At 37.2% G+C, this 25,574-nt stretch overlaps 1 protein-coding gene across 1 annotated transcript; it reads right to left on the reverse strand.

Moving 5' to 3' along the window:
* Positions 1-4,523: 4,523 nt before the first annotated feature.
* ALB (albumin) lies at positions 4,524-25,574 on the reverse strand. Its single transcript, XM_001364821.3, has 15 exons — positions 25,419-25,574; positions 24,307-24,364; positions 20,815-20,947; positions 20,282-20,493; positions 19,172-19,304; positions 18,036-18,133; positions 15,274-15,403; positions 13,320-13,534; positions 11,905-12,037; positions 11,155-11,252; positions 9,704-9,842; positions 7,753-7,976; positions 6,850-6,982; positions 5,739-5,814; positions 4,524-4,694 (listed from the first exon to the last, which is right to left on the reverse strand). The coding sequence occupies exons 1-14, from the start codon at positions 25,495-25,497 to the stop codon at positions 5,773-5,775; spliced, it is 1,827 nt and encodes a 608-aa protein (XP_001364858.2). The 5' UTR covers positions 25,498-25,574; the 3' UTR covers positions 4,524-4,694; positions 5,739-5,772.

Consider the following 25,574-nt stretch of genomic DNA (forward strand, 5'->3'; position numbering starts at 1 on the left):
TCAACTTAGTTTAGCCCATCTGCAAAGATGGCTTACTAAGGTGTGACTACTGTGCATGCTATAGCTTCATGGAGCCACAGGTGAGAGGTAAGTGCCAGGTGGACATCAAAGATAGATAAGCAGTTCTGAAAAAGGCTCAGAAAGACCTCTGCACAGAGGGATGAATCCTTCTTAAGCGTCCAACAGATAGGGCTTGGCTTTCAATCAATCATGATGGGATAATCCTAAAAAACAAAAGTGGGTAGGGAGAGGTAAAATGGAGAAAACTATCTCATTCAAAAGATGCATAAATGAAAGAACTTAAAGTGAAGAAAAAGATGGGGTACAAGGTAGATTAACCAGGAATTTTATTCTCATCAGAAGTGGGTTAAAAAGGGAATATACATCAAGTTGGGTATAAAAGCCATCTTAATTTACAGAGAAAAAGGATATAGGATAAGGGGACAGGATAAGGAAGGAATTATTACAAGGACATGAAGAAAAGAAAAGCAATGGTCAGAAATAAGTTCGATTTCTGAGTAGTGTTAGTGCAAAGTGTGTGTGTGTGTGTGTGTGTATGTGAGAGAGAGAGAGAGAGAGAGAGAGAGAGAGAGAGAGAGAGAGAGGGAGAGAGAGAGAGAATAAACAAATAAACAGTGAGGAATACAGGATGGGAAAAATAAACAACTTGTCATTATAACATTGAATGTGAATGGATTTAACTCACTTATAAAAGAGAAATGGATAGGAGAATGAGCCAAAATCCAGAACCCAACAATATCTTTTTACAAGAAACATACTTAAGAATGAGAAGCATACATATAATAAAAATAAAGAGATAAAATAAAAATTATGATGCTTCAGATGATGTAAAGAAATACAGGGATAACAATCTTGATCTAGATAAAGTTAAAGTTAAAATACATTTAATTAAAAGAAATAAATAAGGAAATTACAATATTTTAAAAGGTGCCATAGATAATGAACTAATGTCAGTATCAAGTATATAAGCACCAAATGTTATAGCATCAAGATTTATAGAGGAAAAGGCAGTTATGTTACAAATGAAAACAGGTAGCAAAACTAAAATAGTGGGAGAGTTCATTTTTCCCCTCTCAGAACTAGTGTATCTAACAAAAAAAAAATTACATATATATGAAAGAAATCAAGGAGATGATTAGCATCTTTGATAATCCAGGTGCAATATGATAGATATATGGAGAGAACTGATTGGAAATAGAAAAGTATATATCCATTTCTAAGTGGTGCATGGCATCGTTACAAAAATTAGCATTATGTTAGAAAAAATCTAGTTCATGGGAACAATAAATAATTTTATTAAAGAGAACAATATTAATGAGACAATATATCAAAATTTAGGAGGTTCAATTATAGTGATATTAGAGGAAACCTTCTATATTTCAATGCTCATATGAATAAAATATAGAAAAAGAAGTATAATGAATTGAATATGTAATTTTTTTTAAAAATAGAATAAGAATACATTTTAAATCTCCAATTAAAAACCAAATTGGAAATCCTGAAAACCAAAGATAAGATTTTAAAAGCTGATTGAATTAAATAAAACTAGGACCTGATTTTATGGAGAAAAAACAATAAACTATTGGTTGATACAATTTTTAGAAAGAGAGAATAAAACTATTATCACCAGTATCAAAAATGAAAAGGGTGAATACACCACTAATTAAGAATAACTTAAAACTATTATTAGGAGTCATTTTGCTAATTATATGCCAATAAATTTGAAAATGTTAAGTGAAATAGGAGAATAATTACAACAATATAAAATGCCCAGATTAATGGAAGAGTAAATAAAGTATCTAAATAAACCTTTAAAAATAAAAAGATATAGAACAGGAATGGAGCCATCATTTGACAAAAAAGAATGTGTATATATAAAACTATGTCTTTTTTATTTCTATTTATCAGTTCTTTTGATAATAATAATGAAGATAACAATAATATCTAGCATATGCTAAAGGTTTACAAAGCACTTTATCATTATTGTCTCATTTTAGTTTCACAACAATCCTGGGAGTAGGTGTTATTATTTGCTCCATTTTACAGATGAGGAAACTGAGACTTATGGAGGTTAAATGACTTGTTCAGTGTCATATAGCCATTTGGTATCTGAGAGAGAATTTGAATTTTCCACTGCATCATCCATATATAAGCCATCAAGGATGCTTGCACAGATGACAAAATGAATCATTGCCTCTCAAGCAACCATATACTTTAATGCAGTGATCATAACTTCACAGAAGAAAAAAGTTCCAAATCTTCAGATCTGAACAGGATACTTGGAGATGATTTTTCTCCTGCTCCAGTAAAACATTGAAGTAACTTTGGAGTAGCTTTGATAGACATCCTAGAATTGAACCCTTCCTGAAAAAGTAAATTACCTGATTTCTCTGATCCCTATCGTCGCAAGTAAGGTACTCTCTGAGCAGAGGCTACTAAGTACAAGTTATTTAATGACTATAGTTACCGGAGGACTGGAATTCTAGTAATCCAGCCTCATATTTAGTGATCTGTTTGATCACAAGAATCCTTTTCAACTATCTATATGCCCTAATGGAACTGGGTCTTTACTAAATGGTTAGACTATTTAAATGACCGGAGTCACCTACTAAAGGGTCATACCTCATAGAAAGTCTCTACTGATAAAATTTGCTCTCCTAGGAAAGGCCCTGGCTATTACTTTTCAGTCAGTCAATCAAAAGGCATTTTGTTAAATGCTTGCTTCTGTGCTAGGTAAGGAGGCTACCGAGACATAAAATAAAAAGGAGTTTAGGTTATCTTGGAAGAGAAAACAGGTTGATAGACAAGATGAAAGAAAAGCAGAGGACTGAGGGCAAGGGAAGAAACACTAGTAACAGGGGTCAGGGATCAAGAAATGCCTCATGCAGGAGATGGCATTGGCACTGATGTTTGAAGGGAACTAAAGATTCTAGGAGATGGTAGTGAGGAGGAGAGAAAACTAGGAACAGGGGACAGTATTCAAAGGCTCAGAGATGGGAAACTCTGTAAAGACTACTAAAGAGTGAATCAAGGAGAATAATATAAAAGTAACCCGGAGAGGAGGGTCAGAGCCAAGTTCTTAAGAGCTTTAAAGGGCAAAAGAGGCATGTATATTTGATGCTAGAGGCAAAAAGGAGCCAATGAAGATTATTGAACAGGAGAATGACAGGATAAGACTTCAGAATTCTCACTTTTACAACTCTGGTGGAAGGATTGAAGAGTTACAATTTTGCATTGAACCATACTTTGTTTCCCTCTTTGATTCTCTAATTCTAACCTGGCTCACAGACCACACATTTGGGACCAGCCTTCTTTCTAAACACTATTATTATTACTACTATAAAATAATAATAATAACCAACATTTATATAGCACTTAATGATATGCCAGCTACTATGTTAACCACATTACTACTATTATCTCATTTGGTCCTTACAACAACCCTGGGAGGTACTATTATTATTCCCATTTCAGTGGAGTAAACTTGGGTCAAAGAAAGATAAGTGACTTATCCAGCATCACACAGCTAGTAAATATCTGAAGTACGATTTGAACTCAGCTCTTTGTGACTCCAAACTCAGGGCTCTATACAATGTGCCACCTAGCTCCCGCTCCTTTCACAACTTGGTCGCTTCCTTGAATTGAAGAGGTTTAGCCCCCATTGCTTTGTCCCTATCTCGGACTAGTTGTTACCCTGACCTCACCCCTTAGCATGGATCTCAAACCGGGTTATCTAGCCCAGCCCTAATTTGCAACTCCAATATCCATGCATTGATCTCATACAACTGCCACATTTTTCTATTCATAGGAATACTCATTAATAGATATTTTATACTTAGAAAATCTTGAACCCCTAAAACTACATTACCCAGAATGCTTTTCCCTTTGTGCATGTTTGCATCTTCACATAATTGTTTATAAGTTCTGTAGCTCCTCCCTATTGCTCTCTTCTCTTGCAACCAGGCTGGGTTTAGGTAGATTTTTTTTTACTTTAGTTATTATTAATAAAACTTTTAAAATATAATAGTTATTGAATATCAATTTAATCATTTTAATCTTTACAATATAGTGCAAATCTGGCCTCAAATACTTCCCAGGTGTGAGCCTGATCAAGTTACCTAACCCCAATTGCCTAATTCTACTTTTCTGCCTTGGAACTAATAATTAGTATCAGTTCTAAGACAGAAATTAAGGTTGTTTTTTTCAATTCTAATGACTAGAACTTGCCTACTGACTACTTTGATCCCAGAATTCATCTTGATTTTTTTTCAGTATAGTTATCAAATTAAAAAGAAAAAGAAACCCCAAAGTACATATCCTTACAACTCATCCAAAATTAATGCTCATTTTCATTAATTTGTAAGCATAGATCTTGGTCTGGGGAAAATTCTTAAATTGGGAAAGAAAAACTAATTTAGGCACCATTAGAACTAGGAAGGTAACTCCATCTGGTACAAGTAATCAGCACACACCGCAAAAAGATCAGTCTGAGACAACTTCCATGATAGTTTATGCTTTTCTTTATTATTTATTGCAACATTGGGAAAGGATAAAAAAATTTTAGGTGAAATGAATGTTTTCTTAACTCTATTGGTTTCACACCAACAGAGTAAAAAAACAGATGGATGAACTTTGGGTCCTCAGTTTTGTCTCTGTCTTCTTCCACTGGTCAGCTAGAAGACAAAAACATGTGATAAGCAAAAATGATAAGAAGCAATTAAGCAAAAACAATGTTCTCATTTTTCCCCTCCCTTTTGAAAAAATATACCGAAGTATTTGTTTTTACATCACCTATCTTTCCCAATATATCTTTCCTTCGACCCCTTCCTTGAAAGATATCCTTTAGAGGAGTAATTTTAAAAAAGAAAGTTTGGGTGCAACTGGGTGGCTCATTGAATTGAGAATCAGGCCCACAAATGGGAGATCCTAGGTTCAAATCTGACCTCAGACACTTCCTAGCTATATGACCTTGGACAAGTCACTTAACCCCCATTGCCCAGCCCTTTTCATTCTTCTTACTCAGTATTGATTCTAAGATGTAAGGTAAGGGATTTTTTTAATTTGTTTTTTAAAGTTCAAAGAAACTAAAAGTCAAATAAAGTTGTATATGCAAATTTCTTTTATCATAGTCCCCTTTGCTCTATAAAGAGAGATCTCTTTATTTAAAAGACAATGGATTCATTAAACAAATCCAAAACCACTAGACATTAATGAATTCAGGAAGGGCAAAGAAAACATTTATCCATAGAAATCTAAAATTTAATATGAGCCCTTTCTTCTTGAGATGAGAAATCCTGAAGAGATTTAATATGTACCCTCCTTGGATTTTCATGGCAATGCTACATCATAACAAACATAGTAGGAATCATTACAAAACAGACTCTCTTCAGATTCCATTCTAGAGAAGTGATTTCTCAGGGACCACCACCCCATTTGCCTAATGCAGCTTGACTATATAGATTTGAATTCAGGCTTCAGTGTTGTCCGTTACTCAGGTAACATGACCTAAGACATAAGGTGCTAGACTGAGTCAAGAAGGATGGGTACCCTACCTTTGATGCTTATCAGCTCTGTAAAAGCAAGTCACTTAAACTCAAGTAAGATTGAGCTATTACATCAACTGTGAAAGATGGCAATTGAGGACGGTCCCACAAAGTTGAAATGTCAGCTACTTGACATATCCACATATTGCCAACAAAAGACCCAAAGAGAGTTACCTGAAATGCTAGCGGCAGCTTGTCCCTCTGCTGTTTATGCTAAGGCAGCTTGAGCTGAAGCAACCAGTTTGGGACCCTGCATGCAAAGAAATCACAGATGTGTGAAAAAGAAATTCCAGCGAGATCAGACCTAAGACCCCTGAAAGGGACTCTTTGAGTATGATCCATTGCTTTTAAAGATCCAAAAGCAACCTTATCAAATGTGCATACAAGATATCTAATTGCATATTAATCTGCTCTTGAATTGATAGGAAAGTCTTTCCTGTAGAATAGGGATGAAACTTGTTTGCTTTTCCCCTAGAGGTTGGCAAAACCTGTAAGAGCTACCTGTAAGACTTTACAAAGGGAGATAATGAATTCTTCTTCCTAGAAGCCTTCAAGTGGATTCTAGATGACAAATGGCCAGGTAAGGGCAAAGAGAATTATTGTGCAAATAGTGTTTGGACTAGATCAGGGGTTCTTAACTTAGAGTCCACATTTTTTTTCTAATATTGGTAACCGTATTTCAATATAACTGATTTCCTTTCCACTCTGGCACATTAATTTTGTGCATTTCAAGAAAATTCTTCTGAGAAGAGGCACAAGGACTTTACGGGGTTGCCAAAGAAGTCCTTGAAGCCAAAAAAGGTTAAGAACCCATGATCTAGATGATCTCTGAGGTTGCTTCCAACACCAAGTTTCTAGATTCAATGTTTGGGTGTCTTTGGGGCTGTTTTATCACCTAATCACAAGCATTCAGATTTGGCTGGGTTACAGATTGGTCTTTTTCAAAAAGATGGCCAACTAAAGGAATTCTTTGGTTAAATTTTATGCATCCTTCCAATACTACACATGTCTGATTTTCATTCAACTGGACACATACAAGACAGAGGAGCTAGATACCCAAATGGAAGAAAACTACAAACTTACAACAAAAATGAAGCATTCACTAGACACTTAAAATCTTTTAGTTTTGTGAGAAAAGGAAATAGGTTCTTATGTCAAGAATGGCCAGTGAAGCCCTTGTTAGGAAGCTAAGGTAGGAAACCTAAGTACTCCTGACTGAGGTCCCATTGAAATGTCACCAAGGACTCCCACAGATAGATGCGTAATAGAAAAAAGACATCCATACATCTTCAGCAAAGCAGCCTTCCTGGCTATCAGCTTTGCAGCATTTGTCCACAAAAGCAGTGAAGTCACTAATGACAGCCTTGAGTTGGTCCTGAGTGATCTTGGGCTTGTGTTTCACGAGTTCCGCAAGTACACTGCAATGAAAGAAACCACAGAATAGAATGGGATATGAAAAGAACAACTAGGATGGCTAACCATGCATCATCTGTCCTAGTTCTAATTCACAAATCAGGACACTGGTACCGAAGCATGAAGTTTAAAGAAATACATAAGTAAAGATGCACCTTTGGAAAATATTAGGACCTCCTAGGACATTTTCCTACCTTCCCCTTCATCTTATCATGGACTCTATCACATCAAATTAGAGAGATTCTCCTTTAGTTCCCACTTTCCACAATAGTGATCTACTAGATAGTGACCTACCTCTCTATTTGACCTTAATTTGGGGAGTAGACTAAGATAGGTAAATAGGTACCATGATGAATCCAGTGTTGGACTTGTAGTCAAGAAGACCTGAGGTCAAATCCTGCCTCACTAATTGTGTGACACTGCACTAGTCACTTTAACTTTTTCAACTTTAGTTTCCTGATCTGTAAAATGGGGTTAATAATAGCCTCCACCTATCAGGAGTGCTGTGAGCGGCAAGTGACATAACTTATCTAAAGCTATAGAAAGACTAGTAGCTAATATTGCCATTAGATGCTATTCAATTATCGTTGTTGTTCCACAAGTGTCTGCTGAATCCTTTGCACCTCAAACACTTTCTGAATATTTTTCCCTAACTGATACTTGCCCTGCCTCAGAAAGGTTTGCTCATGCAGTCCATAGAATGTATTTCTCTTTCCCACTCTCAAGGATGAAGCAAATAAGTTTTAAAGAAAACGGGACACCCAACTCTCCTTACGTTTGTTTCTTGGTCTGTTTTTCCTCTTCTGGAAGTGTGCATAGGTCAGCATGGAAGGTGAATGTGTCTGCAGAGAAGGCCTTGGGTTCATATGTTTCATCAACTCCCAAGGCAGTGAAGCAGGGCCTGCGGTTCACCAAGGATTCAGTGCAGCATTTGGTGATTTTGTCGCTCACTGGTGTCTTTTCATGCTGGCGGCACAGCTTGTCAACTACAATAGCCAACTAAAGATAAAAGGACAAATGGGTGAATCCGTCAGATAGGTAGAATGAACACATTACTACTTCAACAGACTAAACTAAGCTGCCATATTGAAGCCAATCCTTATTCATTGCCTCAGTCTTCCCTGTTCAATTCAAGGCTTCTGAGAGTGTAGGGTATTTCAAAAAAAAAATTAATTAAGGTCTTTTGGTTTGGGATTTTTTAATGCTCTCCTCAAGAAAAGAAGTAACTAACATTTATATAAAGCACTCTTGCCACGGATTTTTTATTGGCATCTTAAGCTTAAAAACTCACAATGAATATACAGAGATAAATGATCTTAGCAACTTAGTGTTTGATGAACTCCAAGACTCCAGTTTGGGGGATAAGAACTCACTATTTAACAAAAACTGCCAAGAAAACTGGAAAAGAGTATGGCACACCCTATACTAAGATAAGGTCAAAATGAATATATGATCTAGATATAAAGGGTGATCCCTAAGTAAATTAGGGGAACATAGAATAGGTTTATCTATCAGATCTATGGAGAAGGGAAGAATTTATGACCAAATAAGAGACAGACAGCATTATAAGTAAGATGTAAAATTTTGGTTATATTAAATAAAAAGCGATTGTACAAACAAAAGCAATGTAAGTAACCAAGATTAGAAGGGAAACAAAAGGGGGGAAAGTTTTATAACAAATTTCTCTGACAAAGGTCTAATTTCTCAGATCTATAGAAAACTGTCAAATTTATAAAAATACAGGCCATTCCCCAATTGATAAGTGGTCAAAGGATATGAACAAGCAGTTTTCAAATGAAAATATCAAATTATCAATAATCATATAAAAATGTTCTAAATTTCTCTTGATTAGATAAATTCATATTAAAACAATTCTGAGGTACCGCCTCACATCTATCAGATTGGTCAATATGACAGTAAAGGAAAGTGATAGATGTTGGATGAGATACGGCAAAATTGCATTGTTAGTGAAGTTGTGAACTGATCCAACCATTCTGGAGGGTAAACTGGTACTATGCCCAAAGGACCATAAAACTAAGCACACCTTTTGATCCTGTGATATCACTACTGAGTCTGTATCGCAAAGAGATCATAAAAAAAAGAGGAAAACACCTGCTTGTACAAAAATATTTAGAGTAGCTCTTTATTGAAGGGATGGATGTCCATCAATTGAGGAATGGCTGAATAAATTGTCATGTATGCCAGTGATGAAATACTATTGTGCTATAAGAAATGGTAAGCAAGATGATTTCAGAAAAAAACTGGAAAGAGCTACATGAACTGATGCAGAGCAAAATAATTAGAACCAAAAGAACACTGTACATAGTAACAACAATATTGTATCACAGTATCAACTGTGAAAATGTGGCTATTCTCAACAATGCAATGATCCAGGACAATTCTGAAGGACTTTTGACAAGGAACACTATCCACCTCCAGAGAACTGTTGGAGTTGGATGCAATTCAAAGCATACTGTCTTTCATATCAGCTTATTAATGGTTTCCTTTTGGATTTTTGGTTTTGTATGAGTGCAACAGTGACCAATATAAAAGTGTGTTTTGTATGATAAGATGGCCCAGGTCAAATGGTTTGGAGCTTATAATTTTGGAAAACATGTTGGAAATTATTTTTACATGCAACTGATAAAATAAAACATCTTTAAATTACACATTTTTTTAAAAAACCCAAAAATAGTATTAGAGTAGGAAAGGGAAAAAAAACTCACATAGCCCTCGGCACAGCCCATTTTTTCGTCATCACTGAGTTTACAGCATTTGGATCCAACTTTTGCTAACTTTTGTGAAAGTTCAACTACTGTTGGGGTTGATACTTGAGGCATTTTTTTGGTGTAACGGATCACTAATCTGTAATGACAGCATTCCAAATATTTGTAGTCAGACCAAAAAAAAAATACTTTTTAATTCAAAATAGCAATTATCGTGAATTCCATCAAAACTTGTTAAACACCAACTTGATAAATTTAAACTGATTATTACCTGGCAATCAATATGACTCTTCTATTTCCTTCCCTGTCTGGCCCTCCACTATCAGTCTCCTCCACCGATCCATTCTACCCAATATGGTGTTTTATTTAGTGATGACAATGATTTTTTGAAGGCTTTATAGATCCCCTCAATGTTGTTCACATTTAAAATCATAAAAGTTCTCCAGATTTCCCGGGTTTCCTCACTACTAATTTGTTATGCATGGCTCTTTCTTAAACATTGAATTTACTTAATTCTTTAGTCTATACTATCACCTCTTGGTATTCTTCAAGTTTCCTCTCCACATTGGAGAAAAATCCTTTTAATTATTTGTCCTAACCCATTTTGTTTCCATTTCAAGCCTCATATTTGCCTGAACAAGTCTAACATTCTTTATACTGATGCTTGTTTTCATACTTTTTTAGCCTTTGATCATATCAGCTTTCAAGTTTCAACTTTCCATGCTAAAGAATTTTGATGAGTTCAACACTGGATCATAGATTTAGAACTGGAAATGATCTTAAAGGACATTGAGTCCAAAACCCTCATTTTACATAGAGGGAAACTGAGTCCCAGTGGCTTGTCCAAAATAAAAAAAAAAAACCTAGTATCAGAATGAAGTCAAGATCGAGTCAAACTCGTCTTCCTAACCACCCTCACTGCTCTGTTCACTATCCCATATTGTCTCAGTCTATAGTAACATCTTTCCAGTAACAACCCAAGTGCTTTGCTTGTAACCTCAAAGTATTAAAGGAACCAGATTCTTTCAAAGGACTTGGAAAATGAAAGATTTTTGTGTTTTATGGCCATTTAGGAGAGAAAGTTCCTCCATCTTATTAAATCCTAAATGTTAAAAACTGATCAAACACAGGAGAAAAAAACACCATTCATAAGCAAAGGATAAACTATGGGAGTGGAAACACCGAGGAAAAGCAACTGCCTGAATACAGCGGTTGAGGGGACATGACAGAGGAGAGACTCTAAATGAACACCCTAATGCAAATACTATCAACAAAGCAATGGGTTCAAATCAAGAAAACATCTAATGCCCAGTGGACTTACGCGTCGGCTATGGGGGGTGGGGGGGGGGAGGAAAAGAAAATGATCTATGTCTTTAACGAATAATGCTTGGAAATGATCAAATAAAATATATTTTTTAAAAAAACTGATCAAACAGCAGGGTTCCACTTACTCATTTGCAAAGCCATATTCTCCAGCTTTTTCAAAAATATCACAATTTTGCTTGACTAAATTATTGCTGTCATCAATAATAGTTTTCCGTTGTAAGGTCTGAAAAAGAATAAAATGGTGTGCATGGTGTGTCTTCTGGGAACATATTACATATGTTGCTTATTATTTATCATTGATTATATTCAGTTTAGAGGACATTTTAGTATTCACCCTCAAAAATCATTCCTCCAGGCCACTACTTCACACAAGAGCACATCTAAAATATAAAACAAAGGTTTTCAAGGTTTCTATACAAGGACATTCTAGTTCCAGTGCCTAATGACCCTCATGCTCAGGATCCTCGTGACAACTCGAAATTTTTTCTATATAGCTAAATTGAGTCTCTCTTAAATTGCAACTCTCAGAATGCTTTTTCTCATTCTCTATTGATGGAGACGGAAAAAAACCAAATCTTTCTCCTTGGTCAAAGAGCCATTCTAGAATGAGAGCGTGTCGTTTGCAACCTTCTCATCTCTAGTAACTCATTATAATTCCTTTAACCACTGCTTATAGCAATCTGACTTAAAATCCCAGTGAGACAAAGTCACAAGGAAAAGTGCAACTAGTATTCATATGACTTTCACTGTCCCCCTCCTGCCCTCATCTTTTTTTCTACTACTGCAATATCATTTCCAGATTGAGCAATCCTGAGCACTTGGCATCCTTCCTCAGGAATTTAATTTGATTTTTTACTTTCTCATAAGAAACCTACCACTTTGGCATAGCAAGAGGGAGGATCATCTGTGGCACAGCATTCCTCAAGTGTGGTTTCATAGCCCTTGGCAAGCCTTAACAGTGTGGTGACTGCAAGGTTAGCACCTCTCCTTGCACTGTCATACAGATAGCTTTAAAATGAAAATAAAGCAGATGTTAGCTTGGTAAGAAACAGGACCAATCCCTAGCATTATTCCTGTGTCCTAAGGTCCTATGAATTTTGCGAAATTATAACAATAAAAAAGTTGCGATAAAATGTTTAGATTTAACTTCACCTACTGATCTTTATATTGATGCATTCCCCAGACCATGTTAAGTTTTCCTTTTTTATTTTTTCAAAAATTCAGTTGTGTGCATTATAGTTTTATTATATATATATATATATATATATATATATATAGAGAGAGAGAGAGAGAGAGAGAGAGAGAGATCATTGAAACCAGAGGATACCATAGTTACAACAGAAATATATCCCCCAGTTCTATACTTATCATAGCACTTAACTCCATAGTACCTTCTACTGTTAGTTAGTAGTTGCGTGTCTAGATGGCTTTCAACTTCTCCATTAGTCTGTACCTTCCTGGAATGCTAACATTCTATCTTATACTTTTTAATATCACTTGCAGTGCTTGCTCAATACTGTGAGTATGGTAAGGACTCAACAAATACTTATCTAATGAATGGGAGGGAATGAATGGATGGACCCATGAATGGATTAAAGAAAAGCTTAGCAGCCAGGGACAATGCAGGGGTCTCCTTTCTTCCCTGATAGGGGAGTGCTAAAGTTATCAAGCCTTGAAGGGTTCCAGAGCTAAAAGTGACCTTAGAAGTCCTTTGTACTCTTCCAACCAGTAAATGTCCAAAACTATCTCCATGTCCCTAACATCTGTACTCTCTGAGCCAAGCGGGACAATGAGAACTGCCTGTCATCATTGGACTCCTCTCCAGCTTAAAGGAAAGAGAATAAGCTGAAGTTCTAGAGTCATTGGCCTGGATCCCATGTCTAAGCACATCCAAGGTCATGAAGAGAGTTTTGTCTCTATCTCTCCCTAAAAGGCTTGGAGAAGGAATAGAGAACAGAACAAAGAAAAGGTAAGGAGTCATCAATAGCTCTACAAATGTGAAACAAGAACACCCTCTGGTAAATGGCATTAAGAATTTGAAAGAAGGGGGCAGCTGGGTAGCTCAGTGGATTGAGAACCAGGCCTAGAGACGGGAGGTCCTAGGTTCAAATCTGGCCTCAGATACTTCCCAGCTGTGTGACCCTGGGCAAGTCACTCGACCCCCATTGCCTAGCCCTTACCACTCTTCTGCCTTGGAGCCAATACACAGTATTGACTCCAAGACAGAAGGTAGGGTTTAAAAAAAAATAATTTGAAAGATATACATAAATAATCTTAGAAGTTTAATTACTTGGCTAAGAAGAGATCTTTTGCTTCTTTGTAGTTTTGGCAAGCTTCCTTGCTTGTCACATAGGTTTCATCGAAGTCAGGGAGGTCAGCAGGAAGGTCATCATTCTCCAAATCAGCAATGCACTGGCTCTTCTCCACTAGAGACTTATCACAACATTTTGTGAGTTTGGAGGAGATTGAGTCTTTGTTCTGACAAACGTAGTCAGAAAGAGCTGCCTAGAAGCAATAAGATGGAAGTGGTTCAACAGATGGTTCAACAATAAATGCCTATCCAACTCTGCCCTTCTCTTTTAAAGTACTCTATAGAACTTTCCTATTTTTAACAAGCTGTCCTTCACTTAGACCCCCCTCTTCTGAAGTTCCTTTCACATCCTTGAAGCCTCAGAAAACTGACATTCTCCTGATCCCTTTCCACCCTCTCTAGAATGGGATGTCCCTTTGCTCACCCTTTACACACACACATTCTCTCTCTCTCTCTCTCTCTCTCTCTCTCTCTCTCTCTCTCTCTCTCTCTCTCTCACACACACACACACACACACACACACACACACACACACACACACACCACATTGGACCAAAAGAGTGGGGTAGAATGTGGTTCCTTGCCTAGTCACTGGCACTTTCAGGCCCTTCATCTAGCACCAGCACTCTCTGGCTTCTTTTGAAGTTCATTACAACTAGATGTATAAGCCTATCCTGACCTAGTGATTTTTATCTAACTCCCCCAAGTCATCCTTCTCCCTTTATTTTGCTTGGTTGCATATCAGGTCCCTCCAAATTTGGTTGATTTTTTAAAGTCTTAAGCCTATAACTCACCTACTTAATGAACCCTAAAGGGTCTCTCCAGGATCAATTGTAAATTCTGATAGATATGCAAACTCTCCATCACTGGTCCCCTTCCTAACTTTCTAGCCTTCCTACACTATACTCTATTCCACAAGCTTTTCCAGCTAGGGACACTGGCCCTATTTGTATTGGCTGTACCCTATGGCTCAAATGCTCTATCCCCCAACCTCTGACTCAGTTTTCCTGACTTTCTTTAAGATTGATTAAGAAATCCCCCAAATGTAAGAGTCTTCCAGTCTCAGACTATCTTTCATATACTCTCTGAATATCTTGCATATTCATTATTTATTTGTGTTCTCCTTCCACTGGAATGTAAACTCTTGACAGTAACTATTATTGTCTTTCTCAGTATCCACAATACAATGTCTGGCACATAGTAGGTGTTTAATAAATACTTATTGACTGACTGACAAAATAGCTAGCAGCCATATTTACTTTAGTGACAATGAGTCTTTTCCAAGAAAACAACAATTATAATAATAACAATCAATATTCTTTCCTAAGAGCTCATTTGGGTAATGGAAATGATTAGAGTTTGAGGATGCTGGGAGCCCCGGGGGTCAGAGGGAAGATTTCTCACAACAGGTAGAGAAAGCAATAGGAATCTTAGAAACCTCGTCTGCTTCATTTCATAGTGTTGCCGATGATCTCCTTTATTTTATCAATGAGCAGGTATTCACTTGCTTCCTTCCACTGGCTAGACCCCAAGGATACAAAGGCAAAATAGTCCTTGCCTTCTAAGGACTTATATTCTCTCCAGGGAGATAACAAATATATACATAAGTATATAAAAATATATAAAAGTCAATACATAGTAATTTTCTGTAGGAAAAAAATGGGCAGCTGAGATCAGAGAAAGCTCCCTATACAGAGGAGTTATTTAAGCCTAGTCCAGTGCTTGGCATACAGTAGATGCTCAATAATGCCAGTTGACAGATTGACCTAAGGTTTTCAGGAAACTAGGGATTTAAGTGTATTTGTTATAATTTGTTATAATTCCTCTGATTCTCAATTAATTAATATTGTAAAAAAAATGTAAAAACCCAGATAAGTACATTATAAAGGAGTTTATATAAGAACAATGTGGGTTAATAACAATAAATAATTACCCTATCATCAGCACACTCCAGCAGGTCACCATGGCAACATTCTTTGTGAACATTGGCAAGATCTTCCACTATTTTATGAATTTCAGCAAAATCAGCCTTGGGAAATTTCTGGCTGAGTCTAGCTACAAGCCTGGAAAGAAAATTCATGAAAAGCAAATTGATAAAATTTTAAATTTACATGAAATTTCCCTGGAAATCATTTTTTTAAAAACTTTGAAATTCTTGAATGAAATTTACATGTAGAAAATATTTGGGAGGTCAGTCAAATAAACTTCAGTGTTGACTCTGAACTATCATTGCCATCACCATCACTAACTGAGTTGAGAGTCAGAATCATCATCTGGCCTGAGATACTTACTAGCCAGGTGACCCTGAGCAAGTCACTTAACCCCCCAACTACCTATCCCTTATAGCTTTTCTGCCTTGGAACTAATACTTTGTATTGATTCTAAGACAAAAGGTAATTTTTTTTTTCAATGTCAGCATACTCAATTCTAAAGTGCTCTAGATTTATGATCAGTGAAAAAAAAAGACAAGGTGATTAATTGTTTACTGATTCAATATAATCTCAGAACTAAGAGAGCTTTTCTGAAACTAGCAAACCTGCCAAGAGACCTGGGTGTTCCCCCTGACTTCTAAGGACTCGCAAGAAAGAAGTTTTGAGTTTTGAATCTCTCACAACAGTTCTGAAGTATCCAGATACCCATTAACCTGTTAACATGTATTTGCTACACACGTTGATCAGAAAAAAAATCTGTATCTTCTATAGATTTTCGGTCAGCTGCAGGAAATAGTTACATGGAATGCTTATCAAGAGGTTGATGGATCTCCTCAAGAAGGAATCTATTTCTAGGCTTCTCAAGGGGGAGTTAGGTGAAGAAGACCCAGGGATTGAGGGGGGAGAGGGAAAAGATTCCTTAACTCTATAATATTGTAGATTGACTTAACAGTTAACTTTGATAAAGAATCTATAATTACAAATCACTTCTATACTTCATCTGAGCTCACTATCTCAACTATAGATATTATATTATCTCTACTTTATGGATGAAGAAACAGAAGCAACAAAATGGTTTTCCCAAGGTCACAAAGCTAATAAGTAGAAGAGGCAAGAACCATAACCCAAGGCTTTTTTTAGTACTCTATTTCACTGGAAACAACAATCATCAACAAAAATAAACTTTATGTAAGAAAAGCTCTTGGATCATGAACCTTATATTTCTGGTGCCACATTCTGTCATTGTTGTTCTACAGCAGAGAGGATTCCCAGGAGAAACTCCCTACGCCAATTTAATTCATTTATAATTTTAAAAATCTGAATGATCTGGGGAACTGAAACAAGAAGTGATTTGCCTAGTTAAATAACTATTATGTGTCAAACATGGAACCTTAACCAAGGTCTTTCTGATTCCGAGTGCAACACTCTATACATTATGCCATACTTTGGGGAGGGAAAAGGATTATCCATGCCTTAGTATTAAATTGACCTTCATTACTATATTTTTATGGTCTTGAAAAACAGAGGCCACATCTCTTACTCTCTCTGCAAATTTTCCCACCCTGAGTATATATATATATATATATATATATATATATATATATATATATATATATATACACACACACACTCGTATAGAGAATATAGTAAACACATGGTTACCTAGAAACTTGTAGGGGACTTTGGGAACCCCCCTACAATGAGGTACTTTAGGGAGTCAAGCCCAGTATTAATGGACTCTTAGAATGAAAATAGAATCATGGCTTAACTGGGCTGAATGGGACTACATCATGATCCAAAGTGGAAAGCAAAGAATTAGACAGAACCAAACTCCCTAATCAATATAGCAGTAGAAGGAATTGGAACATTAAACTAAGTCAAGCAGTGGTGAAATGGGGTAGGGTTGGGGAAAAACCATTGCCATAAATTCTCTCTAATAGTCTAAGTAGGGGGTAGGGGGAATAAACATTTCTAGACCTTATTGACAAGACTGGAATAGGAATACCTGCCACTTTTGTGACAAGGATTAAAGAGAAATTTTCAGTTCTGAGGGGGTTTTTATTGATCTTATTTAAAATTAATTGATTTTGTCCTGTACATCATGGTTCTTTGTCCCTGGATTTAGTGAAGAAAACTGGTCTGTAATGAGTTAAGTTCAAAAATCCAGTTCTCCTGTTCATCACTGTTCTGTGCTTCCCTCAAGGAATTCTGCTATCATGGCAGGATAAGGATGGAAACAAGGCAAGTTATCCTTCAAAGATGTCTAGTTTCTATCCAAAGAAGTCGAGCTCACTATGTTTTAATGTTACAAATAGACTCAAATAATGAACTTTTCTTAGTCACAGGAAGGAAGGAAGGGGGCTATTGCTAGCCCCTCGTTTCCAACTACAACCAATAATAGTATTCCCTGAGCCTCAGCTATATAACGGATCATATTGTTCTCAACACCAGGATGTTGCCTGTGCTAGTCTGTTCTTTATTATTTGCTTGTTAAAAATGAGTTACATCTTTAATTCTTTGTCTTTTGACTAAACAAGTCAATCATTAGACCCAATTCTATTGAAATGTTTTCTTACTCAGAGAAGTGTGCTTTGGTTCATCTTTTTGTTTAATTTCACTCAACAATGCTTTGACATTTTTGAGGTGATGAAATTAACAACACTAAATGGTGATAGCTATGGATATCAGAATCCCAGGTCTTTTTCCATCTTTGTCTCTTCAAGAAATGTAACCATTTTTCGGCAAATGATACTTAAAGACTTACCCTGCCTTGACAGCTCTCTCTCCAAATTTGTCTAAACTGGCACATCGGAATCTCTGCTTTGCACCTGCACTTAGTACTTTTTCTCTTAAATCAGTGAGCTGTAGAAAGAAGAAACCACCTTTTTTCAGAAATAATTTTCACTATTTTTATTTATATGAAAAATAAATTCTCCACAAAGTCTTCAAGAATTAATTCAGTATTTTTATAATTCGGAGGTTTTAGGCTGGGTTCCATAAAATAGATAGATAGATAGATAGATAGATAGATAGATAGATAGATAGATAGATAGATAGACAGAGAAAGAAGAGGGTATTTGACAGGCATTGATCAGTGTATTTGAATATACTTGGATTCCTTGGCAATCCTATGTATTTACTTTTAGGCATATGAAGACATCATTCTGAGAAAGGGTCCTTAGGCCTTACTAGAATACCCAATGGGTCCATGACACAAAAAAGGTTAAGAAGCCTTATATGAAGATGGCATTGCTCACTCACCAATGATAAGGTATTCATTGCACTTGTTTTCTCAGTGGTAGTGGCAACTTTGCCCCAAACCCTTAATGTTGACTCATTCACACAACTCACTCTTTTATATACAGTAGGGTCTATGTGCTCCAACTTCCTCCTCAAATGTTAACACACACACACACACACACACACACACACACACACACACCTGTCACCAGGATGCAGAAAATTCCCAGATTTCAAAATTGCATATAGTGAAATAATCAGAGTAAAATGGGAAATTTAAGCAATAGGCAAATGCTATCAGACTATCCTTGGTAGAAATAAGAACAGTAGATGAGAGGAGCAAAGGAAGGAGCATATATTTAGAGTTGGAAAGAGCACGAAGTTCAACTCCCTTGCTTTACAGATTAGGAAGCTGAGGGCAAGACAAAGTAAGTGACTTACCCAGGATCCCACAGCTAATAAGCATCTAAGGTGGGATTTGACTTGAACCACTCACCCACAGGTCTTATCTACCACACTACGTGGCCTCTTGAGCCAAGGACTCAAGAAGATGATGATGAAAGATTATAGTAAAATAGATGGGGGTTCTTGGGTCCAGGTCAGAGAGCCTATGGTGACTAGATCTTCTTTTTGTTTGTTTGTTTGTTTTTTAATGAATACCTTGTCATTGAGGCATGTGGCTTTGTCAGCTGCTGCACAACATTCCCTCACAGCATCTCTGTACTGAATTGCATAGGCAAGGAGTGCTGGGGCATAGAAGTAGGGGTGTCTTCTGGCAACTTGATGCAGATAGCTGAAATTGGCAGAGAAACAAGTGGTCACTTTTGAGCAACTACAAATATTAAACATCCTCAATCTTGTGCCCACATCAAGAACCAAGGAGAGGAGTTTACTCCTCCAACTCAACTTAATTAGATTTGAATTTTGCTGACTCTTCCAGGCTAGAGATGTGATTTCCTCATCATTCTTCCAGCTCCATCTGGGAATTGGTATGCCTAGGGAAACCTTGCCTCGGGCAAAGGATGTAAAAGCCTCCATCAGTTGAGAGGTAAAGAGACAGACGCCCTGAGATGGAAGCAAAGGCTCTGGGGAGGCCATGAGTGGTGAATAATTCACCAAGGTCCCACATCTTCATTTCTAAATTAGTGATTCCTACTAATTAGGAGCTAGGTGCTGCTGTTTCCACACTGCTGAAAGGGCTACCAACGTTTTGAACTGTCTCTGGTTCTACCCACCTCAGCACTCTAAAACTAGGTCCAGCTCTGAGCAAAGGAAATTCTGAGCAAGGACACTCCCTCCATTTCTAGAAATTGACCAATTTTTAGTAACAATAGTCTTTGCCAAGCTGCCTAGATCACTAAGACTACAGAATTCTAGAGTTAGAAAGGAGTTCGAAGACCATCTGATCTAACCCTCTCATTTGATAGATGAGAAAACTGAGACCTAAAAGAGTTTAAATGATTTGCCTTTGCCAGCTAAGTGGCACAGCAGATAAAGTATCCAGCTTAGAGTCAGGAAGACCTGCATTCAAATCCAGCCTTAAAAACTTAGTATTTATGGGATCCTGGGCAAGTCACTTAACTTTATGTCTGCCTCTGTTTCCTCAACAATAAAATGGGGATTATGACAGCAACTACATAATTTTTTGTGGGACTATAACAAAATTATATTATTAAGTCACTTAGCACAAAATGGGGGTTTCACAAATGCTTATTCCTCTCCTTGACTCCTAGGTTGGCCCACTAGTTCATAATTTCTGATCTCACTTACTAGCCCATGACTTTGTTTTCATTCTCTTGGAATTCTTGGCACAGTTTATCAGGTTCAGGGGCTACAATTTTAGGGAGGTCTGGATGGTCATCTTTGTGGCTCAGGAAGCATTGATTTCTCTCAGGTTCTTCTTTAGCACAACAGTCTGCCATTTCACCATATGACTCCCGAAGACTTGCTATTTTGCATAGCTTGTCGCCCAAAAGTTGGTGCTACGAAGAAAAAAATAGGGGATTAGCTGCTGACCAATTTAAAGTTTCAGGCATACTTGACTTTCTTATTTGGGTGGACCAACATTCAAGGGGCAAGAAGTGAGGAGAGGAAGTCATCTTCACAGTCTGCTGCTCTTCATTCAGACAAATCTTTGCATTTTTTTAATGAGTAGGAACAATCCTGGACAGATTGTTTGGGTAAGATATCCAGGATCAAAGAGCAAAATGGGCTTCTTGCAGGGACAGATTGCTATGTACCCTGGCCTCCTACCTGAAACAAAATGAGAGAAAGTCAAACTGAAGAAAAGAATTGATACTCACGAGGGATTTGCCACAGTTTTCAGCTGTCTCATCAGCAGCACAGCCTTTTGCAAATTGTACAACCTCATCCACCAATTTCACATGATCTTCAAATGGGCATTTCTGGAGGTATTGAGCAAATGTGATCAAAACTCTGAAAAAAAAAGAGTTCTTCCTATTACTGAAAGCAAAGGAGGAATTGAATAGGACAAAGCCCCATTTTAAAGTGTTCCTTATGATGCAGATCCAACTGCATTGACACTATCCACAATCTAGCTAGAGTAAGAAGGTATTCTGAGGGAGAGACAGGGACAGCATATGCCAAATGGACCAACCACCACTTCTATTCAAATCCATGCCCAGGACCCTGGCATCTAAGAGCCCTGGGAATAGCAACACCTCTCTGACTACACATCTTTCTTCTAGTGTAACATTATGTATAGCCATTGTCCAGGGGAATCAACCCTTGTAAAGATAAAACATGGCACCCATCTTGGAAATTGTTGCAGCTCCCAACTCTTCAACAGCCACAGCTACTGAAGACTCAGCAAAGAAAATACTCATCATCAAAGTCCTTGACAATGTCAAATAGCTCAACATCAGAAAAATAATATGGCTTAAATATTACCATATGTTTTGCCATTTTACCCTATGCACCATAGGATTTTTGCATCTGCCTTTTAGCCAAACTCTCCTAGATGTGTTGTCACCCCCATTAGAATGTGAACTCCTTAAAAGCTGCTTTGCTTTCTACTCAGACATATTTCCAAGTCCTTCATTCAGTGTTTAATGTATGTTTTTTCATCCATCCACTCTATAAAGATCAAAGTGTATGATCTTTCTCACAACTCCTAACAAAGGAGAAGAAGGAAGCAAGCATTTATAGAGTACCTACTCAGTACTAAACACTTTTCAAATATGAACTCATTTGATGTTCACGCCAACCCTATAGAATAAGGATTATCAACGTCTTCACTTTGTAGATGGGAAAACTAAGGCAGGCAGAGGTTAAGTGATTTGCCTAGTTATACATTTAAGAAGAAGCTTCAGAGGCCAAATTTGAACTCGGGTCTTTCTGACTCTATGCCCAACACTCTAACCACTGAGACATTTTGCTGTTTATGATGTAAAATTTGTTAAAGCCAACTTCATTTTTTAAAAAAGGAAAAAAAATCTGAGCCCATTTCTTGTAATGCTCCCTTTCCCCTCTTCTTGGTTCCCTTTTGTCTTCTCCACTTCCTAGTGTAGGAGAGGAAAGCAGATTCATCATGCTGGAAGACCAACTCCAGCAAGGGAAGGGCAGGAAGGATGGAGAATTATGATGAAAGAACTGAGGAGCTGAGAGAGAATCCAAGCAGTTAACTCACTTCTCTTTGGGGAGCCCTCCAGAGAGGTTGGTCTGAGAGAACCTCTGAGAGTTGATCATCCTTCTGAGAATCCAAACCCCCTGAATCCAGTAGAAGACAACAGGAGTGGATAGGACTTTGATAGAAATCTATCCATCCCAGGAAGATCTCCTCTCTCCCTCTAAAGTAGTCCTTGAACATCATATCAGAATTAGGACAATTTGAAGTCGGAACAGCTATCACAAATTGACCCCAGAGGGTCAGGCAGGCAAAGCCTGACCCTACAGGATTTGGGGAGAAGGGGTTCAATTGTTAATCTTTAGGAATTTCCTATTTCCCAACTTTCCCATTACCTTATTCCACAATCTCACTTACCCTACCTTTTGTGTGTTCCTCAAGAATAAATAGCTGTTTCTATAGATCAAGTGCCTGCTCATAATATTTAAGGAGAGGGAACTGAAGCTTTGGGGAGGAGAACTATATTTCCTTCCTAAGGAAGAAGAAGCAGTTCAGTTCTGGATTTTACTTCATCCCAGTCTCTCAAGAAATTATAGTCTATAAATCTGAAGACAGCCTGTGTGGGTTTACAAGGGAAAGAAAAGGGAGAAACAATCTGTCCCCTCTCTCTACCCTTTAGCTCCATTCCATCTTTACCACACTCTAGTCCTGAATTAAGTAGTGGGGGACTCCATTTCTCCCCCTCCATTACACCAGTAACCCCCTATTCCTGCTTCTCATACAAACCCATGCCTCGGAATCTTCAGTCACACTGTTATAAGGGACTGGTAAGTTTAAAATGGTGTTCATCCTAAAGGGATTTGTATTTTACCAGTTAAACAAATGGGATCAAGTCTTTAAATGGAACTCCAAACATTAGCCTGTGGAGGAAGATTTTGTGGAGGGAGGAAAGGGTGTCCCCAGGCCCCCCAGAAATCATTCAATGTAGAAGAGCACCCACTACATGTGAGGCAACACTGGACAGCTGAATTCAATTCAATTAGAAATCTAGGTGGTCTAGAAGACCTGAATTCAAAGTTGGCCTCTGACACTTACTAGATAATCACTTACTAGCTATGTGACCTGAGGAAGTCACAACCACTGTCTGCCTCAGTTTCCTTATCTCTAAAAATGAGGATAATAATCACATCTACTTCCCAGGAATGTTGTGAGAATAAATGAGGTACTATTTGTCAAGCACTTTGCAAACCCCAAGGCACTATGTAAATATTAGCTATTAGTGTATAAATATATCATTAAATGCACAAATATTATTGTGTCCATTATTTGCTATGGACCAACAACACAAAGCCATAGTCTAAGATACAGTACATTCTTCCCAACAGCATCCCTGCACCATTACAAATGACCTCATATCAAGAACAGCTAACAGAGGGAAATCAATCCAGTCTTTGATGCTAAGCTCAGTTTGCTGTAATGGACAGCAGACCAACAGAGTCCCAAATTATAATGCTCTTAACAGCTCCCTTTCTATCCCTCCAATCAATACTAGATTAATAGACTTGGATCCACTTATGTCAATACAGAATGTCCTCGGTTAGAATTCAGAGCATCTCCATGGAACTCAATACCTTACTTGGTACCTTGGAAGGTTAAGACCAGAAAAGCCAAGGTGAAGTATGATTTAAATAAGATGTAAGATATGATGCTTTCAAAAGCAGGCTCTTTTCTAAATTTTACATTTCTAAATCATTTATTTACATGATTACAGCACTTTGGAGTTTCATGATCACATATTCCTTCTACAAGGTGTGGCATAACTTAGGTACTCCCAAAAGTGTATTATAGAATCATCACAAGCTGCCCTGTCCCTTGAGAAAGATCACCATAGCAGAGATCCTTAAAGCAGGTTTATAAATGTAAGAATGATGCCCTTTCCCTGTTCAAAGAGTATACTTAACTATCATTTTTGCTGACCATGTGGGAATTTGGGGCCCCTACTCCCAGCCATAAGTGACATCAAGGCTGCATGCAGAAGATTTTGAAATCTTTGAAATAGCTACTGAGAAGAAACCAATGGCAACTTAATAAGTACCATGGGTAAAGAAGGGGAGAGAGGAGGAAAGGCTCCTCTATTCAAGGTACAAATAAATCAGGTCACAATCAATACTCATAGAAAAATTAACCAACATTCAATAATTTTACTTACAGGGCTTTCACATTTTCTTCACCCAAATCTCTATACCGTTTGGCAATCTCACTCTTTGCTAGAAACAAAACAAAACAAAGAACAAAGATTTATATATGTTTTCATACTGCCAGCTGAACAATCCCTCTTCATTTGGGGCATGATTTATCTATCCATTTGACCAAAAGATAGTGCCTCCAGCAGCACAGAAAAATCTTTGTAGAACAGTCAAATTCAATTTAATATGATAACAGGAGAATTGTTGAATGACAAAGATACTTCTAGAGTCATCATTTGAACTTTACTTTTCCCCCCTCATATTTAAAGGAGAATTTTTGTTGTTTCTTTAGTCATTTTCAGTCAATCTAACTCTTCTTTGACCCTTTTTGGGGTTTTCCTGGCACAGATACTAGAGTGGTTTGCCATTTTCTTCTCCAGCTCATTCTACAAATGAGGAAACTGTGGCAAATTAGGCTACATGATTTGCTCAAAGTCAAACAACTATTAAGTGGCTGAGGTCAGATTTGAAATCAAGTCTTCTGACTCCAAGCCTACTACCATATCAACTCTCTTCCAAATTGGGATTAGTTCTCCTATAGCTTCTTCAGAGGAAGCCTGCCTGAACTGCAAGTGCTATAAAGCCAAACTCTATTTATAAAATTTCTCTAATGGTTCTAGATTTGTACATGCTGGGGCAAAGCTGATCAAGTTCTAACTGAGGAGATAAGAAACATAAGTTCCTTTTCTGTCTTTGGGATTGTACAACTTTAGGAAGTCATGACGGCTACCATTTTCTCCATCTGCTAAAGAATATTACAGAATCCCTCATGTCTAGTTCATCAACAGCATTAGACAGACTAATGATATAGCTTCTTCAACACTATATAAATACACCTATCCTGATGAGTTTTTTAACCTCCAAAGAAAAATATACAAAATGGTACCACATATCCCCAAAAAAGTCAGTCTTCATTTATTTAGACTCTCTTTCTACATTAAAAAGAAACCATGAGGGTGGGAGGATAGGAGAGGAAGAACCTGAATCATGTAACCATGGAAAAATATTCTACATTAATTAATTAAATAAAAGTTTTTAAGTTAAAAAAAGAAACCATGAATAGAAATTTTCTTACGTGCATCTCGACGGAAGAGATCCCTGGAATAAACAGAGCTGAAGAGGAAAATAAGGGAAATAAAAGTTACCCACTTCATCTTGTCAATTGTTTGTGGGCACTGATGGGGAAAAGGTAGGATGTTGAGAGGAAAAATGCACTAATATACTTTTTTTA

Source organism: Monodelphis domestica, chromosome 6 (genome assembly GCF_027887165.1).
Source record: "Monodelphis domestica isolate mMonDom1 chromosome 6, mMonDom1.pri, whole genome shotgun sequence".
NCBI lineage: Eukaryota > Metazoa > Chordata > Mammalia > Didelphimorphia > Didelphidae > Monodelphis > Monodelphis domestica.